Raw genomic sequence first — 21,057 nt, forward strand, 5'->3', positions numbered from 1 at the left:
CCAGGTGCCACTCTGGTTTCCACTATGTCTACAAATCAGTCAGTAGGTTTTAAGCACAGCAACATTAGTTCTGCTGGGAAGGGTATTGGAAATCCTGAATATGCTCGTTTGACATCAGTTTCCAAAAATGCTGAACCTTAGGGCAGGCCCACCAAATGAGCAGGACCCCTCCCAGTGCTGCACTGCCTCTCAGGTACCTCAGGGTTGCAGTGTGGTACGTACAATTAAGTCGAGATGGTGTATAGTGCCACCCGAACCATATTTAAAAATGGATTTCAATTCCCAGGACTAAGGCGGAAAATGAATGTGTCCCTTTCACAGTCATTCCCATCAATTTAGTGTCATCTGAACCCCAAAGCTCGTTCCAATTCCTTATTATATTTACATGTGGTTGGCATATCTTGCACCAAGTGCAACTTGTAAAGGTTATAAATGGGACCTCTGGAGCACATGAGATTGAAGAATAGTTTCTCAAACTGATTATTATCCCTAGTGGTTGCGAATTGGTGATCCAATGTGGAACGTCTGCATAGCCAAAGGTCAAAAGCTCCCTTACATTGCAAGAAAGACTTGCTTTTTTAATCAAACATCTGAATTCATGCAGCAACCCCTCCCTTTTTTAATTTCAAAGTATTTGTCAATTTGGTGACCAACTGCTTCCCGGAGGAGCGGGTCGAGAAGTAATGAAGGATGTAGGTGCCAAACCTTTTAGGTAGCCAAGTCAATTAGAACCGAAATGGAGCGTAATCATAAACTTCAATTTCCATCGCGCTGGCCCAAGCCATCATTGCATTGGTCAATAAAACAATCAATGCAAGAGTCTGCATGGTGAATGTGGGAGTCAAAGGTATAACCAAAGTCAGAAGTGTGTAATTTGAGCCACACATCTTTAAGGCCAAGATTCAGTAGGAAGGTCTTTAACCATTTAGAGAATGTCCCTGTCTGGACTGCCCACCTTCCGTTCCATTCCATTCCATTACTGGTGAATATCGCAGACAGCGTTAAAAGCTCCCATCAGGATGATATCTCCATGTACAGCCTCCACCAAGCCCTCCAGGAACTGCAAAAAGAAGGTATCCTTTGATGCATTTGGGGCATAAACCATAGCCAGACTTATTGGGTACCCTGCAATGTTCCAACAAGAGCAATAAACCTTCCATTGTTATCGGTTTTGATAAGTGAGATAATGAAGGGTGTGTTCAGTTTTGTATATATCACTACACCCCGCTGTTTAGTGAGTGCCGAAGAGTGGTATGCAATGGAATATGAATTGTATCGTAGTCTCATAAGTTCCTCTGCAAAAATTGTGCTTATTGAAAACATTACATCTGTGCCCACATCTCTAATGTTCTTACAAATAACCCCCCTTTTATTGGGCACACTGAGGTCTTTTGCATTGAGGGTGACTATGTTCACCATCTAACCCATAGGGTGTAATGACCAATGAGGTGGGTGCAAAAAGGCGTGGCTACAAATCGTAAGTATTGGCAGGCCCCAATCGTTTACCCCCCAAAAAGCAACAGATCAAAATCAACAGCAAAACTCATAATGATGATAAACAAGGAGGGGACAAAAAGTCCCCCCTTCCACAATATTTGGAGATAAATAACCCTAAACTCTACAGCTAGGGGGGAAGAAGACCCTTTCCTGGCAACTCCGGCAAATTCACTGGCAGAACACATCCTTCCCCAGAATCATCAGTGTGACCAGGAATTCCACTAAGGTCTTCCTCCGCCCCCACGGGGACTGACCATCAAGACTATGGAATATGCTACTTACCAGTATGCATCTGTTCTTGGCATAGAGGGCCGCAGAGTGGTACATTTATGAATAGATCGCCATCTGGTGTTGGGCTCGGATGATTGCACTTGTTTTTCTCTTGGAGAAGTCTTTTGTCGTCACGAGACTGGTGACTCCTCCTTTGGGTGCTAGTGCGCATGGGCATTGGCTCTATCCTTAGATTGTTTTGCCATAGTAGGGTTAGATGGAGTAGTATGATAGAATACAGATAGAAATGCCCATGTAATCTATCTAAGTAAGATAGTGTTGGAACAGACACAGGTTTCCGGGGAGGCTGGGAGGGCATGTACCACTCTGCAGCCCTCTATGCCAAGAACAGATGCATAATGGTAAGTAGCATATTCCGTTCGAGGCATATGGGCTGCAGATGATACATTTATGAATAGACTATACAGCAGTTATCTCCCTAGCGGTGGTCACCAGTGTCTGTTGCAACAGTTTGAAATAAAGTTTTTGGTACAGCTTGTCCCACTCTAGCCTGTTGTGTTGCCTGCACATCAACACGGTAGTGTTTTGTGAAGGTATGCGGTGTAACCCAGAAAACGTTACAAATAGTGGTTTTGTTTTTCTGAAAATTTGTGTTCTTTCTATGTAGTACAATATTGCCCTTTTGACATCTAATGTATGTAGGGCCCTTTCTGCTACCGTCTGTGGTTTTGGAAAGAAGACTGGTAGTTCCACTGGCTGATTGATGTGGAATGCTGAAGTTATTTTAGGCAAGAATTTTGGGTTTGTTCTAAGAACCACTTTATTTTGGTGTAACTGTAGGAATGGTTCTTGTATTGTGAATGCTTGCAATTCACTTACTCTTCTGAGTGAAGTAATAGCTATAAGGAAAAAGCCACCTTCCATGTAAGGAATTGTGTTTCACACCTATGCATAGGTTCGAAAGGTGGTCCCATTAGTCTGGTAAGTACTATGTTGAGATTCCAGACTGGGGAAGGCGGTAGTCTTGGTGGAATGACTCTTTTGAGGCCTTCCATGAAAGCCTTTATTGCTGGCACTTTAAATAGGGAAAGATGTTGCCTGTTTTGCAGGTACGCTGCTATAGCTGCAAGATGTACTCTAATAGAGGTGTAAGCAACGTTACATTGCTGCAAGTGTAGTAAATAGCAAATCATTTCCTTAGTGGATGCGTCCAGAGGATTGATGTTGTTACTGTTACAGTATACAACAAACCTTTTCCACTTTGCTGCATAGCATGCTCTGGTGGTAGGACGTCTTGCTTGCTTAATGATTTCCATACAGTTTGGAGGTAAATCTAAGTATCCAAATTCTATGACCCCAGGAGCCAGATTGCTAGGTTCAATTGTTTGGGATCTGGGTGCATTATTTCTCCATGGTTCTGTGTAAGGTGCATGGGTAATATTTTTAACTTTTGATGTGGCACCTGTGAGAGTTGCAGTAGCGTGGTGAACCATGGCTGTCGTGCCCACGTGGGTGCTACTGGTATCATTGTCATTGAATGTTGTTGCATTTTTCGAACCACTAATGGAATTAGTGGGAGATGGGGAAAAGCGTAAGAAAATTTGTTGGACCAATTTATCCATAACGCATTGCCCTGGGACAGGTGGTGTGGGTACCTGGATGCAAAGTTTTGGCATTTTGCGTTCTGATGAGTGGCAAAGAGATCATCTCTGGTTGTCCCCATCTTTGGAAGAATGGCTGCAGTATTTGGTTGTGCAGTTCCCATTCGTGTACTTGTTCTGACTCTCTGCTTAAGATGTCTGCTATCTGATTTTGAACTCCTGGTAGGTGTTCGGCTAACAGATAGATCTTTTGAGGAATGGCCCATCTCCAAATGTCCTGCGCTAGTCTGGATAGTTGGAGAGAGTGTGTCCCTCCCTGTTTTTGAATATAATACATTGCAGTCATGTTGTCTGTTCTGATCAGGACTGCTTTGTTGAGAATTTGCATTTGAAAAGCTTTTAATACTAGAAACACTGCTAGTAGTTCTAGATAATTGATGTGCAGTCTTTTTTGCTGTACACTCCATCTTCCCTGCACTGTATATTTCTCCATATGCGCTCCCCATCCGGTGAGCGATGCATCCGCTGTTAGTATCACTTGTGGAATCGGTTCTAGGAACGACCGCCCCTTGGAAATGTTTGTTGTGTTCCACCACTTCAGAGAGCGATGTGTGCGGTCGTCTACCAACACCAGATCTGTAATCTGACCGTGAGCCTAATTCCACTGTGTTGCTACACATTCTTGCAGTGGACGCATTTGTAGTCTGGCATATGGTATTAGCAGTATGCAGGAGGACATCATCCCTAACAGCTGCATGAACACTTGAGCTGTTAGTGAGTGTTGTGGTTGAAATCTTTGGATCAACGTGATCATGTTTGGATCCTGATTGGATTGGGTATACTTTGGCTCTTACTGTGTCTATAGTAGCCCCTAGATATTGTTGAACTTTGTTTGGTTGCGGGTGGGATTTTGCGTAGTTCACCGTAAACCCTAGCTGGTGCAGCAATTGAATGGTCTGTTGTGTGTTTTGAAGACATTCTTCTTGTGACTTGGCTTTTATTAGCCAATCGTCCAAGTAAGGGAAGACATGTATTTGTGGTCTACTTAGGTGTGCTGCAACTACTGCTAGGCATTTTGTGAACACCCTTGGTGCTGTTGTGAACCCAAACGGAAGGACTTTGAACTGATAATGTTGTCCTACTACAAACCGGAGGTATTTTCTGTGGGCTTTGTGAATTGGGATGTGAAAGTAAGCGTCTTTTAGATCCAGTGTAGAAAGAAAGTCCCCTTTCTTCAGTAAAGGAAGTACTTGTTGGAGCGTGACCATGTGGAAATGTTCAGAATTTATGTATGCATAGAGAGGTCTGAGGTCTAAGATTGGCCTTAGAGACCCGTCTTTCTTGGGAATTAGGAAGTATAGAGAGTATACTCCTGTCCCTTGTTGATGTTTTGGAACCTTCTCTATAGCATGCTTTTGTAGCAGTGATAGTACTTCCTGTTTTAACAATGTTAGATGATCTTGACTTGTCTGGGGGGATGTTTGGTGGCGTAGCTGTGAGTTCTAGGCAATAACCATGTTGGATAATTTGTCTCACCCACCTGTCTGATGTGATGTTTTCCCAGGCAGGTAGGAACTGTGATAGACGTCCCCCGACCGGTGTTATGTAGTCTGGGGGGAGCTGTATTAAGTCACTGTTTTGGGGTTGGAGAGATGCGGTTGTTGTTATTTCCGCAACCTCTACCCTTGTTGTTGTTACCTCTGTAACTGCCTCTTGAATTACCTCTGGGTGATGTTGGTGTAAAAGAGGTAGATTGCTGGCTTGTGCCTGTATTTCTTGACCTGCCTCTATAGGTGGACCTACGGGCCACGAGCCGCCTCACTGGTTAGAGGCGGCAGACCCGAGAGCAGAGGACGGCCCGGGACCAGGGTTCGATTCCCGGCGCGGCAGGTTTCTGGACCAGGGTCAGCGGACTCGATAATTCTCTCGCCTCGGTGCCCACTCTGATCAGCGATCACACTCGGCAACTCTGGGCATTAGCTTGCCTCATCTTCACTAACGGCCCCACCAGACCGCCGGGGATGCCTGGTCTCACCCTGGAGATACCCATTAAGGGACCATCTCTCAGGGAAGCCAGGAAGGGTTTCGCAGCGGTCGAAGCGCCTTGGGACCCTCCGGGTAAGTAGTGCGCTATATAAATGCCAATACATTTACATTTACATTACATTTGAGTTGGCTGTTGTAATGCCCCATTGATTTAGCCGTTTCTGTGTCTCTTTTCATTATTTCTAAAGTCTCATCTGTACCTGAGCCGAAAAGTGTTTTTTCATCAAAAGGTTGGTTCAATAAGGATGTTTGTACTTCTTGTTTGAACCCTGAGACCCTAAGCCATGCATGTCTTCTTAACATGATACTGGTGTTGATGGATCTTGCTGCAGTGTCTGCCGCGTCTAAGGGGCACTTAATGGAAGTGTTAGTTATTATCTTCCCTTCTTGAATGAGCTGGTCTGCCCTTTTTTGGTATTCTTTAGGGAGATGTGTAATGAGTTTTTCTAACTCATCATAATGAGCTCAATCATAGCGTGCAAGTAGCGCTTGTGTGTAAGCTATGCGCCAGCTGTTTGCTGCTTGAGATGCTACCCTTTTGCCCGATGCATCTATTAACTTGGACTCCTTATCAGGAGGAGGAGCTTTTTCTGTAGATAATGAGTTTGCTCTTTTACGAGCGTTTGTAACTACAAGCGAGTCCAGAGGTACCTGTCCTTTGATAAATATTGGGTCCTTTGGGGCTCCCTTGTATTTTTTTATCAATTCTTGGATTTAATACTCTAGCCCTTACAGGGTCTTTGAATAGGTCTGCTGTGTGATTGAGAAGACCCTTCAGCATAGGTAGTGTTCCTGATGTTCTTTGTGCAGCAGGTAGTGTTTCTAAAAGGAAATCCTCTATTTGAGGTTCTGTGTGTAAGTCTACCTTATGGTATTTTGCTGCCCTATTAATCAGCTATGCAAAACCTGTATTATCAGGTGGTGAAGGTTTTGAGGGGTATAATTCTTGGTCGTTATCCTCATCTGACCCTGCATTATAATTCTGCCATGGGTCTGCTTCATCTGGGGCAGTGTCGTCATCCCCATGAAGTTCTCCCTCCCCTCTATCACTTTCTATGTCTGTTTGAGGTGTAGATGGTCTTGGTGTAGAAGGTGGAGGAATAGCTGGCATAGTGTGAGGAAAAGGAGAAGGGGGTGTGTCTCTAGGTTGAGGAGAAAGGGAAGGAGTTGTATTTGTCCCCATTGTTCTCTTTTTAGGAGGAAGAGCTTTGTCGTCCAGCTGTTCATTCTTCCTCTTTTTAGGTAATTTTGTCACCACTTTACCAGTTTGCGGATTGATAAACAAAGTCTTTTGTTTTGGATCTGTCTGATGCTCCTGTGTCGGTACCAAAGTTTTTGGATCCGAAAGGTGCTTTTGCTTCTGACCGTCAATGTTCTGTGTTTTCGGCACCGAGAATTTGCTAGATTCCGATTTTTTCGGTGTCGAGTAAGTCTTCGACGTTGAAGCATGTTTTGGTTTCGACATGGAATGTTTCGACTTCGAGCTTTCCTTTGTATGGAGCTTCGGTGTCGATTTTGATGTCGACCGTTTCGCGGATCCGACATGGTGGGAGGCCGAGTGTTTCGGTTTCGTTGCCGGGCCCGAAGGCGGGGCGTCGGAAACTTTCTTCGGTAGTCTGACCGGGCTCGAAGGCGGGGTCGACACCAAACGGGGTCACTTTTTCGGTAAGGGGACACCGTCACTCACCGTTTGTGGAGCGTCGACTTCTTCGACATCAGACTCGTCCACTTCCGACCCCGACTCGTCGTCATCTTCTTCTTCGGGGTGCTGGGCCTCGAACAGCTCCGGGATTGCCTCCGACTGCATTCTCGATACCTCGTGTCTTCGGGCTCGACTGTTCCTAATCGTCGACTTGGAGGAGAATGCTGCGCAGGCTTCACAGTCCCTGGATTCGTGTTCAGGTGATCGGCAAAGATTGCACACCTCGTGTAGGTCCTTGTGTGGGAACTTAGCACCACACGTTGGACATTTTTTAAATGGAGTCCTTTCCATGGACTCCGGGCTGGACTACGTCGAGAAAGGCCTCTCGATCTTGTCGACGTAGAAGTCGAAAATGTTTGTAGTTGACGTCGAATCGTGTCGGAATGGAAATTAACTCGCGTTCGATAACAATACCGTCGAATTGGAAAGGGAATACGCGCAGAAATATCACTTTTTCTCGAAGTCGATCCGGAGCGCTTCGATCCTCATCCGAACCCGATGGCGGAAAAAACAATCTAAGGATGGTGCCAATGCCCATGCGCACTAGCACCCAAAGGAGGAGTCACCAGTCTCGTAACGACAAAAGACTTCTCCAAGAGAAAAACAAGTGCAATCATCCGAGCCCAACACCAGATGGCGATCTATTCATAAATGTACCATCTGCAGCCCATATGCCTCGAACAATACTGTTACCATGTCTCTGGAGGCCACATCCCTAGTCCTGGTGGATCACTCATGGTGCAGTTGAAGGAGATCCATAAGTCAATCACAAGGCAATGCGTCTATAGGTACTGTTCAATTGAAAACTCAGGGTATACACAAGATCATGACAGGAGCCATTATTGATTGCTTGAGGCCCGTGGCAGAACATTGCAGTGCCTTGGGCGGCTCCAACCAGTCAACTCAATTCTCCCAAGCTATGAACAGAAGTTTTGCCCACATTGATGATATTCCGTAGCATCAGCTGGGAGGGGCAGCCGAACAAGCAGTCCGCCCGCTTGATGTCCATCCCCTAATTCAAATTAAAGGCAAAAGGAGCTAATCCATCTGTACCAAACACCATTTTCACTTAGCTTTTGGTGATTGCCTTAAAGTCGGACTGGCGTTGGAGGGCTGCCTGTCAATATCCTGAAAGATAGTGCGTGAGTAGGTTTGCAGCAGACGTTGCCTACTTCCCTAACTCTGCGCTGGGCATCTTCTTTTTCAGAGTAATAGTGAAGTTTCAGCAGGACATTGCCAGGTCTATGTTGTTGGGACTGCCTTCTGAGGTCTGCACAATGAACTCTATGCCAACTTCTGAGTGTTTGTCGCCAAAGATAGAAAAACATATGCCCGTGACAAAGGCGCTGTGCTCGGCACTTCCTTACTGAGGACCCAGATTCTTTTTTAAACATTTTTTATTTATCATTGCAAGAGAAGAGAAAAAATTCTTTCATTACAAACATATTAAACAACTCAATGTAAGTTGTTAATACAGAGGTATCAATTATAACATTTTTCTTTGAAAAAAACATATCCTAAATTCATATTACAGTGGTCTTAATATACTTTTTTAAATAAACATTCCCCAGATTTTCTCCCGTTTCCTCAATGAACATGGGCCTCTTATCTTTTCCAAAGCAAACTCCATTGTATGAATTTCATGGACTATGGTCCACCACTCTGTGACATGCGGAGGTTTCGGGGAAATCCATGCCCTAGCGATTATCAATCTAGCACAGGCAAATAGAATAGTATTCAAATCTTTATGTGGGGTAGTTACATCCTGTACATCCAGTAGAATCAAATGATTGGATAGGTGCGGAAATGTCATTTGTTTTTTAGCGAGAACATCTTCTATTCCTTTCCAGAACTCGGACAGAGTGGGGCATAAAAAAAGCATATGCTTCAAGTCAGCGGCCACCAGATCGCATTTAGGGCACTTTGTACGATCATTCGATAGATTATTTGATAACCAGTTGGAAATTCTTTGAGGTGTGTAATATAGCTGACAAATAGTTCTGTATAATTGAAGTCTTAAATTAGAAGACTTAACCACCTGATTGATTTGACAAAAAGAAGCGGATTTCGGATTTGAGGTTATATTTGACCCTATTCTAATAGTCCATTTAGCCGCTAGTTTGCAGCAATCATCCGCTTTTACCCGAGTAAGGTGTCTATAACTTTTAATAATAAATGATTTGATCCGATCAGAGTACAGACAGTCGTCATATAGTTTATATAGAGATTTAAGTAGTGTGAAATTGAGCAGCCCTTCAGAACCATAAAGATCGCCTAAAGTATTAATGCCACAGCTAGACCATGAAGTCCCTGCACCGTCCGAGAATATTCCCGGAAGCCCTGGATTTCCCCATAGTTGTAATTCTGCATGAACAAAAGAGATCTTACCATAGTTCATAATAAGATTCCAGATTCTTATAATATCCCTAGCAGTCTTAAATTTTACTCGCTTGAAATAGTTTGGATCGTGAACTCTAGCCAGAAATTGATTATGCTCAGGGCCCAACATAAATTGATAAAAAAATAACGGATTTTCGATTTTATGCAAACTTCGAATACGACCAAAAAAAGTTGCAAAGAAATATAATTTAAAGTCACGGAAGGTTAGCCCTCCATTTTCAATTGAGAGTTTCAACAACTGGATCGACCTACGAGCTTTTTTGTACCCCCAAATATAACTGCTACATATTCCATCAAGTTTAAAAAAAAAAGACTATTAAGACATAAAGGAATGGATCTAAATGGATAAAGAAATTTCGGTAGTATTTTCATTTTGAATAAATTAATCCGTCCAACTAAGCTCAGTGGTATCTTATGCCATCTTGAGGCCCCAGATTCTAAGTTCCCTCTTGCAGTTTTGCCCCCAGGTCTGAACGGAGGTCTACCAGTCAGTTATCGAAAATGTGGCAAAGTGTCACAGAGCTCGGTTTTAAAAGTGGGGATCTCTCAAAGAGATCCAACTCTGTCAAAAACATGGGCCTAGTCAGAGTATGAGTGCGTGTTTTCGTCTGTCCCGATTACGGAGGTTGATACCCTGCCGGTGCTCTGAACCGATCACAGGTTGATCAGATTTTCGGTGCTGGAGAGCGCGCGGCTGGACAACAGCGCCTCTACCTTGTCTAGACCGGCATCGAGAGCGTTGCACAGAGTGACACCTGACATGCTGGAGCAGGCGCTTCTGGATCACCCATGCCATCTCTCGGGTGATTTGGAAAGCGACACTGAGGCTCTGCAGCTATGGCTCACTGATAGGCTGGAAAATCTTGCCCCTAAGGCAGCCCCCCGGTCCACGGCGGCACGGCAATCTGCACCGTGGTTCACGGAGGCGCTTCGTGTGGCTCGCAGCCAATGTAAGGTGGCCGAGAGGGCCTGGCGCCTTTTGTATGATGGGGAGGCTAAACTCGCCTATAGGGCGGCGGTGAAGGCCTACCATCGGGACATTCTGGGAGCTAAGAGGGAGTATTTGGCTAGGAGGATCGAGGCATCTGCGAACTCCTGCAAGGAGATCTTCACCATTGTGAAGGAGTTTACGACCCCCAGCTCCCAATCGCCCCCATTAGTTTCCTCGGATGCGTGGGCATGTGATCTTGCCGGGTTCTTTACCAATAAGATTAAGGCAATTCAGGCCTCCTTTGTGGAGGGACTGGAGGATGGAAGCGGCGTCACCGGGGCGGGTAGCGGACCTCCGCTCACACCTGTGGCGGTGTTGTCCGATTTTCCTCCTGTTTCCAGCGATGTGTCCAGGCTGCTGCTGGCCAATCTTAAATCTGGCTCGCCACTTGACCCCTGTCCCGCCAAATTTTTGGCTGGGATGGCGGCGGTGGTGAACCCGCTGGTCAACCCCATACTCAATGCCTCCTTGAGGGAGGGGAGGGTCCCTAGCTCTTGGAAAAGAGCAATGGTGATCCCCCTCCTAAAAAAAACGGGTCTCGACGCTGAGGCTTTGGCCAATTATAGGCCAATTTCACTCCTTCCGGCTCTAGCGAAGATCACGGAAAAACACGTCCACGGCGTCCTGTCGAGCTTTTTGGAAGCTAACAATCTGCTCCGCCCATCCCAATCCGGGTTCCGTCCCAATTTTAGCACGGAAACGGCTTTGCTGGAGGTCACTGAGATCATCAGGGAGACCTTGGATGTCGGCGGTAGGGCTATGTTGGTCATGTTAGACCTATCGGCGGCTTTCGACACCGTCCCCCATAAGGCGCTTTTAGCTAGGCTTTATGACATCGGCCTTAGGGGGACGGTGCTCAGGTGGTTCACATCTTTCCTTGAAGGCCGCCGCCAGACGGTCTGGGTTTCCCAGAGTTCTGCCGAGATGCCGCCACTGGGAGTTGGGGTTCCACAGGGCTCTGTGTTGAGCCCCACGTTGTTTAACATCTTTATGTCCCCTTTGGCGGCCTTGGTGGAGGCATACGGGGCCCAGATCGTCTCCTACGCCGACGATACGCAACTCCTCTTCACATGCGGAAAAGACCAGCAGTTTGATGGAGAGAGAATTCGGGACTGTCTTGCACTAGTCTTCGACTGGTTCCAGCGGAACAGTCTGAGGGCCAACTCAAGCAAGTCTGAGGTTCTATTTTTTGGTTGCGTTGCTGATCCAGAGTGGCAGCAATGGTGGCCGTCTGACATGAGCCCTCCTGCACAGTCTTCCTTGGTGGCTAAAAATCTGGGTGTCAAGCTGGACAACCAGCTGTCGCTGAGAACACATATTCTTGGTCTGGCTGGCACCTGTTACGGAATCTTGAAAATGCTCCGTAAATTCCTCCCTCTGCTGTCTGAGGAGCACAGCCGGATTACTGTGCAGGCTCTTGTTGGCTCAAGGCTGGACTATGCTAAGGCCCTCTTTCTTGGCCTCCCTGAGTATCTGGTTCAGCGTCTACAGGTGGTGCAGAACTCCGCCACCCGGGCGATTTTTGGGCTGCATAGACGTGCCCGAGCCTCTGGGCTGCTTCAGGCGTTACACTGGCTGCCCATCCGGAAGCGGATTCAGTTCAAATCCCTGACTTTGATGCACAAAGCCCTGTTTGGATCTGGGGTTGGATATTTGCGGCGGAGACTGGCCTTCTATCGACCAGTCCGCTCCTTGCGTTCGGAATCCCTTTATAAAGCGGTGGTCCCGCGGGTGAGGAAGGCCCGTGCGGGAGGTCGCTCTTTCAGCTGCAAAGCTCCCCAGCTGTGGAATTTGCTTCCACTCTCGCTCCGCAGCACTGCCAATCTGCTCCAGTTCAGGAAGAGCCTGAAGACCTGGCTTTTTAATCTTTAGGCTGTTTCAAATGTTTTCTTTTTTGTTTCTTCTTTCATTTTCGTGTGTTGTGTTATTTTTACTCTGAGCTGCAGGTGGAAAGCGCCGGGACATTCCTATCGAGTAACCGTGCGCTATATAAAAGCTTCATAACATAACATAACATAACATAACAATATCCCAGTCACAATTGCTTCCTGGGAAACTTTGAGGTTGGTCGAAGTAGGCCAGGAGGCAGTGTAGATCGATTTCTTTATGGGTGGAAGAAGAGTTTCTACGTCAGATGACTTTTAGAAAAAAGGTCTAATCTCATCTGCAGCACTAAGCAGGCAGGGCTGGATTCCTCGAGGGGCCCCAGATAATATTATCAACAGAAAAGTGCAACTAGATTCCGAGTGTTGCTAGATTGCCTCTACAGTCGCAGTAAAAATGATCACTTCCCTGGGTGCGCGTGAGCATGCAGGCCTCCACAGTGCACAGGATGAACAGCTATCAATTATCACTCCTACAATGGCCCATAAGAACTGCACAAGGGGCCGAACATTTGCATTCAGGGTAAGCAACGGTCCAGTAGGCCAAAGGCCTAGCAGACCACAAACAGGGGAAAACGGGAGAGACCACAAACTAAACCCCTAACAGCCACACCACATCCAGAGCGCAAGGCCCATGCAACTCAAACAGATGCCACTTCCGCAGCAAAAACAGGATCCTCGCAGCAATGCCCTTATTTTCACATTGGACTGTTCCAGAGTCATGATTCGTCAACATCTGCCACCTAATCAAGTTCTTTTCCTAGAACTGAATGTGCAGCACACTACAATTTTGTGGTCCCCATGCACCGTGCGTCAGCCACCTTCCTAGTTTCACACTGAGCTAACTGCAAGTTGTAAGGGGTGGGAGTCTCCGCTCGCCAAAGGTATCGCCATGGGTGCTCCCACTGGTGTGCCTCATCAGTATCTCCCATGGGCCGTCTGCTCGGAATTCACCTCAAACCTCTCTCCAACGCAGAGAGGCTTGGTGCCCAGCAGCATCCCCAGTCAACAATGCCACCTATCACGCCGGGTTGATCAATGCCACTCAAGAAGGCATATCATGTCCTGCAGCTCGTCAGGTTTCCACGGCCGCATTCACGGTGGGACCTACATGGAAAGAATGTTAAGGCCTAGACGGGAGCTACAGCGGAGCATGTACAGCTACTCTGTCATCTTGGCAACACCAGCCTCATTCCCCCCAACCATGAGCTTCTTAAACAGAAAGCACACTATGTAAATACTTTAAGAAACATCTCGGTTTGTGTGAGACTTTTATAATAAAGAAAGTCAAAATTGCAAAGTCGAAAGAACCACTAAATCCAGCTATTTCCTTTACCCCACTTCATTTTGGAGATGGAACGTGTGTCTGTACTCTCCTACAGTTGGGCCATAAAAGGACAGCCAGATTTATCTGTGTAAAAGGATTCCGTCTCTGGTTTTCAGCGAAAGAAAAAACATCAGTCTTATTGCAGGTAAACGTACATGCCATCTATGCAAAGTAATATCATTTGCACTGGGATGTCAGGATGTCTTAGACAAGTTAGAGACTACTACACTGGCAGTGGTGTGAACCTACTTTTGAAGAAATTATATGCATGATGCACACACGTTAGAGTGACCTAGTATTCTCACACTCATGAGTAATATTAGGATGCGAACAGTGCCATCTGCCCCATACAACATGATGCAGAGAACCTCACCCACTCGAGGGTGCCAAACTGCATCATAAGGCCCACTCCTCATTTCTGTTTGCCATGATATATAAAGTAATACTTTCAGTGGAAGCACATGCTTTAAAAAACAGATAACAAAAATAATCCCTCAATGGAAAAAAACGGACCAGAAAAGAGAGCTAAGCTACATTTGGTCTTACTTACAGCTCTATTCTAGCTAACAGCTTGTTAACATCCATGCATGAGGTCAACATATCTCAGTCCCCTATTGTAAGGCTAAAACGTCTGGGGTTTTTTATCAGGACCAGGGTTTCTAATTACACTGCATAATGACACTATGAAGGGTGCCCTTTAGGTCGCTGTCCAGACAGGAACTGCGTGTAAAATACAGGAACTGAAATTTACATAACCAAGCACCCAGCACAGTGGAGGGTAATATTCTCCCTGAAAAGTAGTAACTCAAGAAAGTTGCAGGACAGCCTTGGAGATGAAGCTTAGGCCATTTTTTCAAACTTCCATTGAAGATACACTTAAATGTTTGCCACTACAAGACGTCTTTAAGAGGTTTCTGAGCTTCTCTAAACCCACTTGGAATGTTCAAATATGCCAAGGCCTAAATATGCGCTTCATATTCACTAATAGTCTGATCTTTCAAGAACACTATATTTTTCATGTATGCCACTCACAGTCCAGCCAGCCCCTCGGGACAACATGTAGTGATATCAAGAGGACATGTCATCTACGAAGTGCACCCTGTGCTGCTCCACGTGATGTGCCCCCCTGAAGAGCCCGACACGCAGTTATCCCATGCACATTTATGAAGCGCAGCTGAAAACCAGAGATGGAATCCTTTGAAATGTAAAACTGAGCATCTAACTGTGAAAATAAGTCTATGAAGTAATATCTGAAAGAGGCCTAACCAAAACGTTTTGGAGTTCATGAGAAAAAGGTCTTTGGCCAACGGCAAACAAGCAAACATAATAAACAACACCATAATGTAATGAAAAGTGGATAGGTATAAACATAGTGACGTTAACGTGCACAATGGTACAAAAGATGAAAACAAATGTAGTCTTTCAAACAAAAGAACGACAGAAACGGAGACTAACTTGCTATTATAATAGGATGAAAGACAAATGCATTCAACAGCTGATACCATGGTCACTTTTGTTTAACAAATTAAGTGATTAGGTCTCATATGTGCACAGTTCCATGAGTCATCTAAATTCATGCATATTTAGCCGCAATAATAGATCTCACCTGAGCTGACGAAGATTAAAAAGATGGGGGTGCCGGTCTTTAATTAATTCCCAGAGCCGGCCTGGCGTCGCAATCACAATTTCTGGCCTGCGATTCAAAATTCTTTCCTGCTTCTGTGCAGCCATTCCACCAACTAGAATTGCAGTTTTAATACCTAGACAAAAAAAGGAGAAAAAAAGTACTTCACTGAGATGATATACTGCGTTTTATTGAGATCTAATTCAATTCTAGAGCCTTGTACATCTGCAAGATAGTAACAACACCACTAATGATTTTTATACTATGTATAGGCAGGTACATTTATGCCACGGGAGCAAAACTACAAGTGGACCAACGACGTTATTTAAACTAACCGAACCAATAAAAGCACACATTCACTGCTACAGTGCAAATACCAAATTTCAGTGTACCCCGTACAGCAAACTTTTTATGGGCATATTAGAATAGCGGCGTTACAAATAGAAACATCTCTCCTAATGATCACAGGCCGGTTCAATGTGATGTTCTACTTTACTGCATACATTTATCCCCCTGTAGCCTGGTTTTAGTTAAATATCGTTTTTTAAACAATTAAACATAAAACCAGGACATTCACTACATATACAGCAGTGAGGAAAGTAAAAAGGTTTTGCTTATCGCGAGACATGGCCCTTCCCCGCATTCATTAAATGTTAATCATTAACATATTCAGTTTTCCAGTTCAGTTTTTAACGTCTTTATTTCGAAGATTTCCTTCATAAAAGACAAGCATATAAAATACATTCACAAGACACATGACTAATGTATACAAATTTATACAAACAGTTAGAAATTTAAAAAATCTTGCTTAAAAAACAATTAGATGACAAAGAAAGACGTTTATGGCCATGTTAATACAAATAAAAAGTGTCATTTCAGGAATGCTACCCTGCATTCAGCTATTGGCTCTTAATACAAGTTAAAACTTCACTACTCAAACATTACAGTATTTATAAAATAAATCAAATCTGTGGTGGACTGGTAAGCTAATACCACCCCTTTCTAACAAATCTACCTTAGATCTCGGAAGAGGGAAGTGTGGGGTACATGGATAAAAATCATACAGATCCCAAATGGAAATGGGGCCGTCACCTTCGTGGGGCTGGGAGGATCGTAAAAAGGGGACAATGTTCCTATTCCTAAATTTAACAAGGACTAGGTCCCCGGGAATGTCCTTTGGTAGTGACCCAAGCCAACCCACCCTTCTGACACTCAGAATGCCCCCATCCTTGATGGGTGGCAGGGGTCTATTTTTAGCTAACCAGAAGGTGACCTTGTGTAATAGGTCCTGGTAGCTCTCGGGTTTCCTACGTGATGGAGCTGGTACTCCTGAGAGAACCAGCACGAACGGGGCGGCTTCCGGGGGTAGGTCTATACGTGCTGCTCTGTTTGGTTCTACTCTAGCAGCGGACTGGTTCGTTACTAAGGAATTAGGGACAATTTTGGTGACCAGTGGTGGTTGACTCTTAGGAGGCTCTTTTGTAATCGTGACATTTTTTCTTATGTTATACAAAGGTTTGTGGGCAGTACTAGTATCTGTTGGAGGTAGCGTGCTGGGATCTTGTCTTTCAGCGGAAACAGTTTTAGTAATGTCCGTCAGCATAGGGCCTTCAGGTACATTTGGTGGCATGGAACAATTGGGTGTTGCCAGCTTTGTAACGGGAGAGGAGTTAGTTTTAATAGCAATCTCTATGCTTGTCAACCTATCCCCTAAAGAGGTAATTTGTTCTAGCAGGGGTGCTATAACAGAATTTAACAACTGTTGTAGTTGGGGTAGTAGTTGCAATTGAGGCAAAGATACATTATCGTCCAAGCGTTCAGCGTCCCCACTGGATGTGATGGAGTTTATGGCAGGCGTTGGGGAATCGATACAATGTTTTTGTATTTTAAGTTGGAGATCGTGATCATTTGTCCCGTCATGTCTCCTTTTCACACTCTGGCCCGGCAACCGCGCAGTGGCCTGCATGTTATCCTCATTAGGTGGTAGGGAAGGTTCACCAATTCTGTCAGAGGAAGTGTTAGTAATAAGGCCTTTTACGGGGGAGGGGGATGTTATTGGAATGAACTTGGTCCCGCACAGAGCATTTAGTTCCTCCCAGTAGGGCAGAATCGGCAAACTAGTGGGGGTGTGAGACAGGGATAACAATTGGCAACGGTCATCAATAATAGGTGATGCATAGCTCTGAAGAAGATTTTCCATTCTCTGGCAGTAATATGGGAATTTGATATGCCCCCTTTTGAGTCACTAACAATAAAGTATATTCCGTATAAGCAAAATATGTCTGTGAATAGTCTTATCAATGGTATATATAACTATACCTTCTGTTGCTTTGGGGCCAAATGACGTGGCCCATCCCGTCCTCCTCGTGCCTCTGAGGGCCACAGAGGGCCCGCCCTTTGCCCGGGCTTAGCCCCGGGCGTCCCGCACGCGTCCCGCGCAGCTAGTAGCTGTCGCTCTTGTAGTTTCGTCTAAAGGCGGGCATTGGGCGGGGCTGACAGGGTGCGCGCAGACCAGCTGTGAAAGGTCAGGCAGGGACTCCTGGGAGAGCGAGTCCCTGCGGCGCTACACACCTGTGCTAGATGGCAAGCCTCACCGCCCACACGCTCAGCAGGATCCACAGCAATGGCTCCAGGCACCGACCCTGTCCTCGCAGCGGCACCCGCGAAGCGGGTGCTGCAAGTTGTGGCGGATTTTCACCAAAACACACGTCCCACGAAGGTCTCCTCCCAAGGGCTCCCCTTAACATATTAAATTCTGCAAATCTGCCCATTTACTATATATATTTGCATGGTGGCGGTCGCTGCAGTGCATTTATGATTTAGACCCTAAATGTGTCAATCGCTTGGCATAGTGAGCAAAAAAGTCGTGCGTGCCAACTTCCTTTTTTAGGTCTCGCCTGTCGATGCGCATGCGCATCGAGCAAGCGAGACTATGGGGGCTTATCAACTCTTTATCCACACTGCAAGGAATCGTGGCGATTCCTTGCAGTGCCCGTGACTTTTAAGCTCAATGCGCATGCGCATTGAGCTTAAAAGCGCGTGCACGTCCGTGTTTGTTTACCCGCTCCGCCCCCTCCCCTTCCCGCCGTGTCGCATTTCTCATCCCCCCTCCCCTCTCCTCCGTCCGTCTTCTTTGTTTAATTTAACCCGCTCCGCCCCCTCCCCTTCCCGCCGTGTCGCATTTCTCCTCCCCCTCCCCTCTCTTCCCTCCGTCTCGTTCGCATTTCTCATCCCCCTCCCCTCTCTTCCCTCCGTCTCGTTCGCATTTCTCCTCCCCCCTCCCCTCTCTTCCCTCCGTCTCGTTCGCATTTCTCATCCCCCCTCCCCTCTCCTCGGTCGGTCTTCTTTGTTTAACCCGCTCCGCCCCCTCCCCTCCCCCCCCGTTTTGGTATTTGCTCTTTACTGTGTAAAGAGAGCAGAAATCCTCTGCCACTTTGAGTGGGTCGTTCAGCATCTGTTGTAACCTGAGCGGTGCTCTCCTGGTGATTTATAGCAGTTGAGAAGCAGTGGGTCAAGACGATTGGCTGTGACTCTTTGCACAACTATCTCGCTGCTGCCCTTGTGTGCTCCGTGTTCCACGGCCTCGCTGTGCCTTCTATACACGTCACCCACCCACTGTAGCGTCCTTGCTGAGATACCTCTTTCCACACGAAGAAACTGGGTGACCGGAAATAATATATAACCACGTGATGTGGAAGTCGAGGACTCAACCACTGTTGCACAAGGTAATTTAAACAGCTGGTCCTACGCAACCAGCCCTAATCGTGTTTCTGTGCACTTGTGTAGCCTTGGTTTTTTTTTTGTTTTAGTTGTGGAGATGAATAGCTTGACTTGGTGCCATTCCGGCCCAGCAGGCTGGTGACCCTTCCTGCAGCCTTCGTTAGTTTTATTTAGAGGCCACCGCGGTCCGAACACTCGGGCGGATTTTATGGCCCTCTTTATCACGAGATCCATTGCATACACTTATGAGAGTTCGACGTAGCCAATGGCGGGTAGTTTTTCAGCTGCTGGCTGCAGGCTGGCATGGTAGTTAGTTCGAGGGTCGTGACCACGAGCGTCGCAAGTTTTTCTTCCCTTAGTTATAGTGCATTGACTGGAGCTGTGTGGAAGTACGCATTTTCTGTTCCTGCTGCTGTGTATTTGCCTGCAACGGGGAGGGCTTGCAAACTGTGTCGGTGCACGCAATCTTGGTTTTTTTTGCTGCACCGTGTTTTTATAGTGACTTCAGCTTGCTGGGCCGTGTCGAAGCACCCATCCTCTGCTCACTGGTGCACGTTTTGTATGCATTAACTAATTGGATGCAAGGCAGTGTCGAAACACATGCTCTGTTCAACTTTGCGTGCAAATGTATGTTGAATAGGCTGGCGTATTTATTGTCAAACTCTAAACTGGGTCTGCTTCGTTTCTTTGCTCCTGTTCCACACACATTCTTAAGAAATGCCTTAAACCCAGAGGTTTTCCTTATCATGCAGTTCTGTTCAATTTGGCACAGCTTGTGAAGTCGCTGTTTTTCTGGTATGAAAAGATCGTAAATTATAAAAGATGTTTAGAACCTAATGAGTAAAATACTGGGCTGAGTATTATTGGAGCTGAAATGCCACCATTACATTTATAAAGTGCAGGAAGGGCATGAAAATTCTTTCTAGCCATTTGGCTGCACACCTCCTGCCCGTGAGGGATCTTGCGTTCCTAGCAGTGCTTAATTTGTATATAAGCAAGTGCCACGATCCAAGTTATTGCTCAAGAGGCCTCTGCAGGTTGCACCACTGGCTGGAACTGCTATCGCTTTTAAATACCATTGTAAGCTTTCCCTACTAAACATATCACTACTATAAGCATAACAGTTTGAATAATTCCAGACCAACCAAAGCAGTCAAATGGCCTGGAATTGTTTTAATGTACATCTGATAGTTAAAATTATGTGATTCATATAGAACTAAACAGCGCCACCATATGGCGGAATGCTCGAAGAGTCAGTGTTACAATTAAGTACCAAGCCGAGCATTGAAAACAACTGGCACCACAATAAAATACACTGAACATAATCTTAACAAAAGTTATTTACAAAAGTTAAAGCTATTGCCATTAAAAATTACAATAACTTTTATTTAAGTATTATTTAATTAAAAACATTAAAAGACATTGTTATTTGTAATATCAATACATGTAAGTCACGTAAATACAACACATTGCATTACAAATGCTATCGGTGTCACATTTGCGAAAGTTATAACTATTGGCATTGTAAATGACAAAGCTAATAATTTAGCTATTTTCAAAACCAACACAAATAAAAAAAATTGACATTTACAAGACAAATATCTCAAACTCTCCTAATGCGAGACCTATTGCATTTCCAAGCATGCGCATCGAGCAAGCGAGAGTATTGGGACATATCCACTCTTTATCCCCAACTTGCAAGGAATCGTGGCGATTCCTTGCAGTGCCCGTGACTTTTAAGCTCAATGCGCATGCGCATTGAGCTTAAAAGCGCGTGCACATGCCCCAGCCGCCTGCCTTGCCTACTCTCCCGCCCCCTCACTTCTTGATTGCACGGCCGCTAGGCCGTGCCTCTCCTACTCCTCCTCCTACTCTCCTCCCCTCCTGTCTGTTCCCGCACTCCTCCCACACCCCCGCTCCGCCCCCTCACTCTCTCTGCCCGCCCGCTCTCCACTCCATCAGGCAGCCAGCTTCAGGAGAGCAATCTGGAGAGCAATCTGCGGGGTGCCGCCATTTTAGCAGCACGGGCTTTCCC

General features: G+C 45.8%; 1 protein-coding gene across 3 annotated transcripts in view; it reads right to left on the reverse strand.

The window, feature by feature from the left end:
• The window catches only part of DDX24 (DEAD-box helicase 24), a 204,826-nt gene that overhangs the window by 130,092 nt on the left and 53,677 nt on the right, over positions 1-21,057 (reverse strand). For all 3 annotated transcript variants that reach the window (XM_086937721.1, XM_086937720.1, XM_086937719.1), the window contains exon 4: positions 15,285-15,438. In XM_086937721.1, the coding sequence (XP_086793847.1) occupies positions 15,285-15,438 (154 nt within the window). The remainder of the gene's footprint in view (positions 1-15,284; positions 15,439-21,057) is intronic.

The sequence above is a fragment of the Lissotriton vulgaris genome, chromosome 9, assembly GCF_964263255.1.
Source record: "Lissotriton vulgaris chromosome 9, aLisVul1.2, whole genome shotgun sequence".
NCBI lineage: Eukaryota > Metazoa > Chordata > Amphibia > Caudata > Salamandridae > Lissotriton > Lissotriton vulgaris.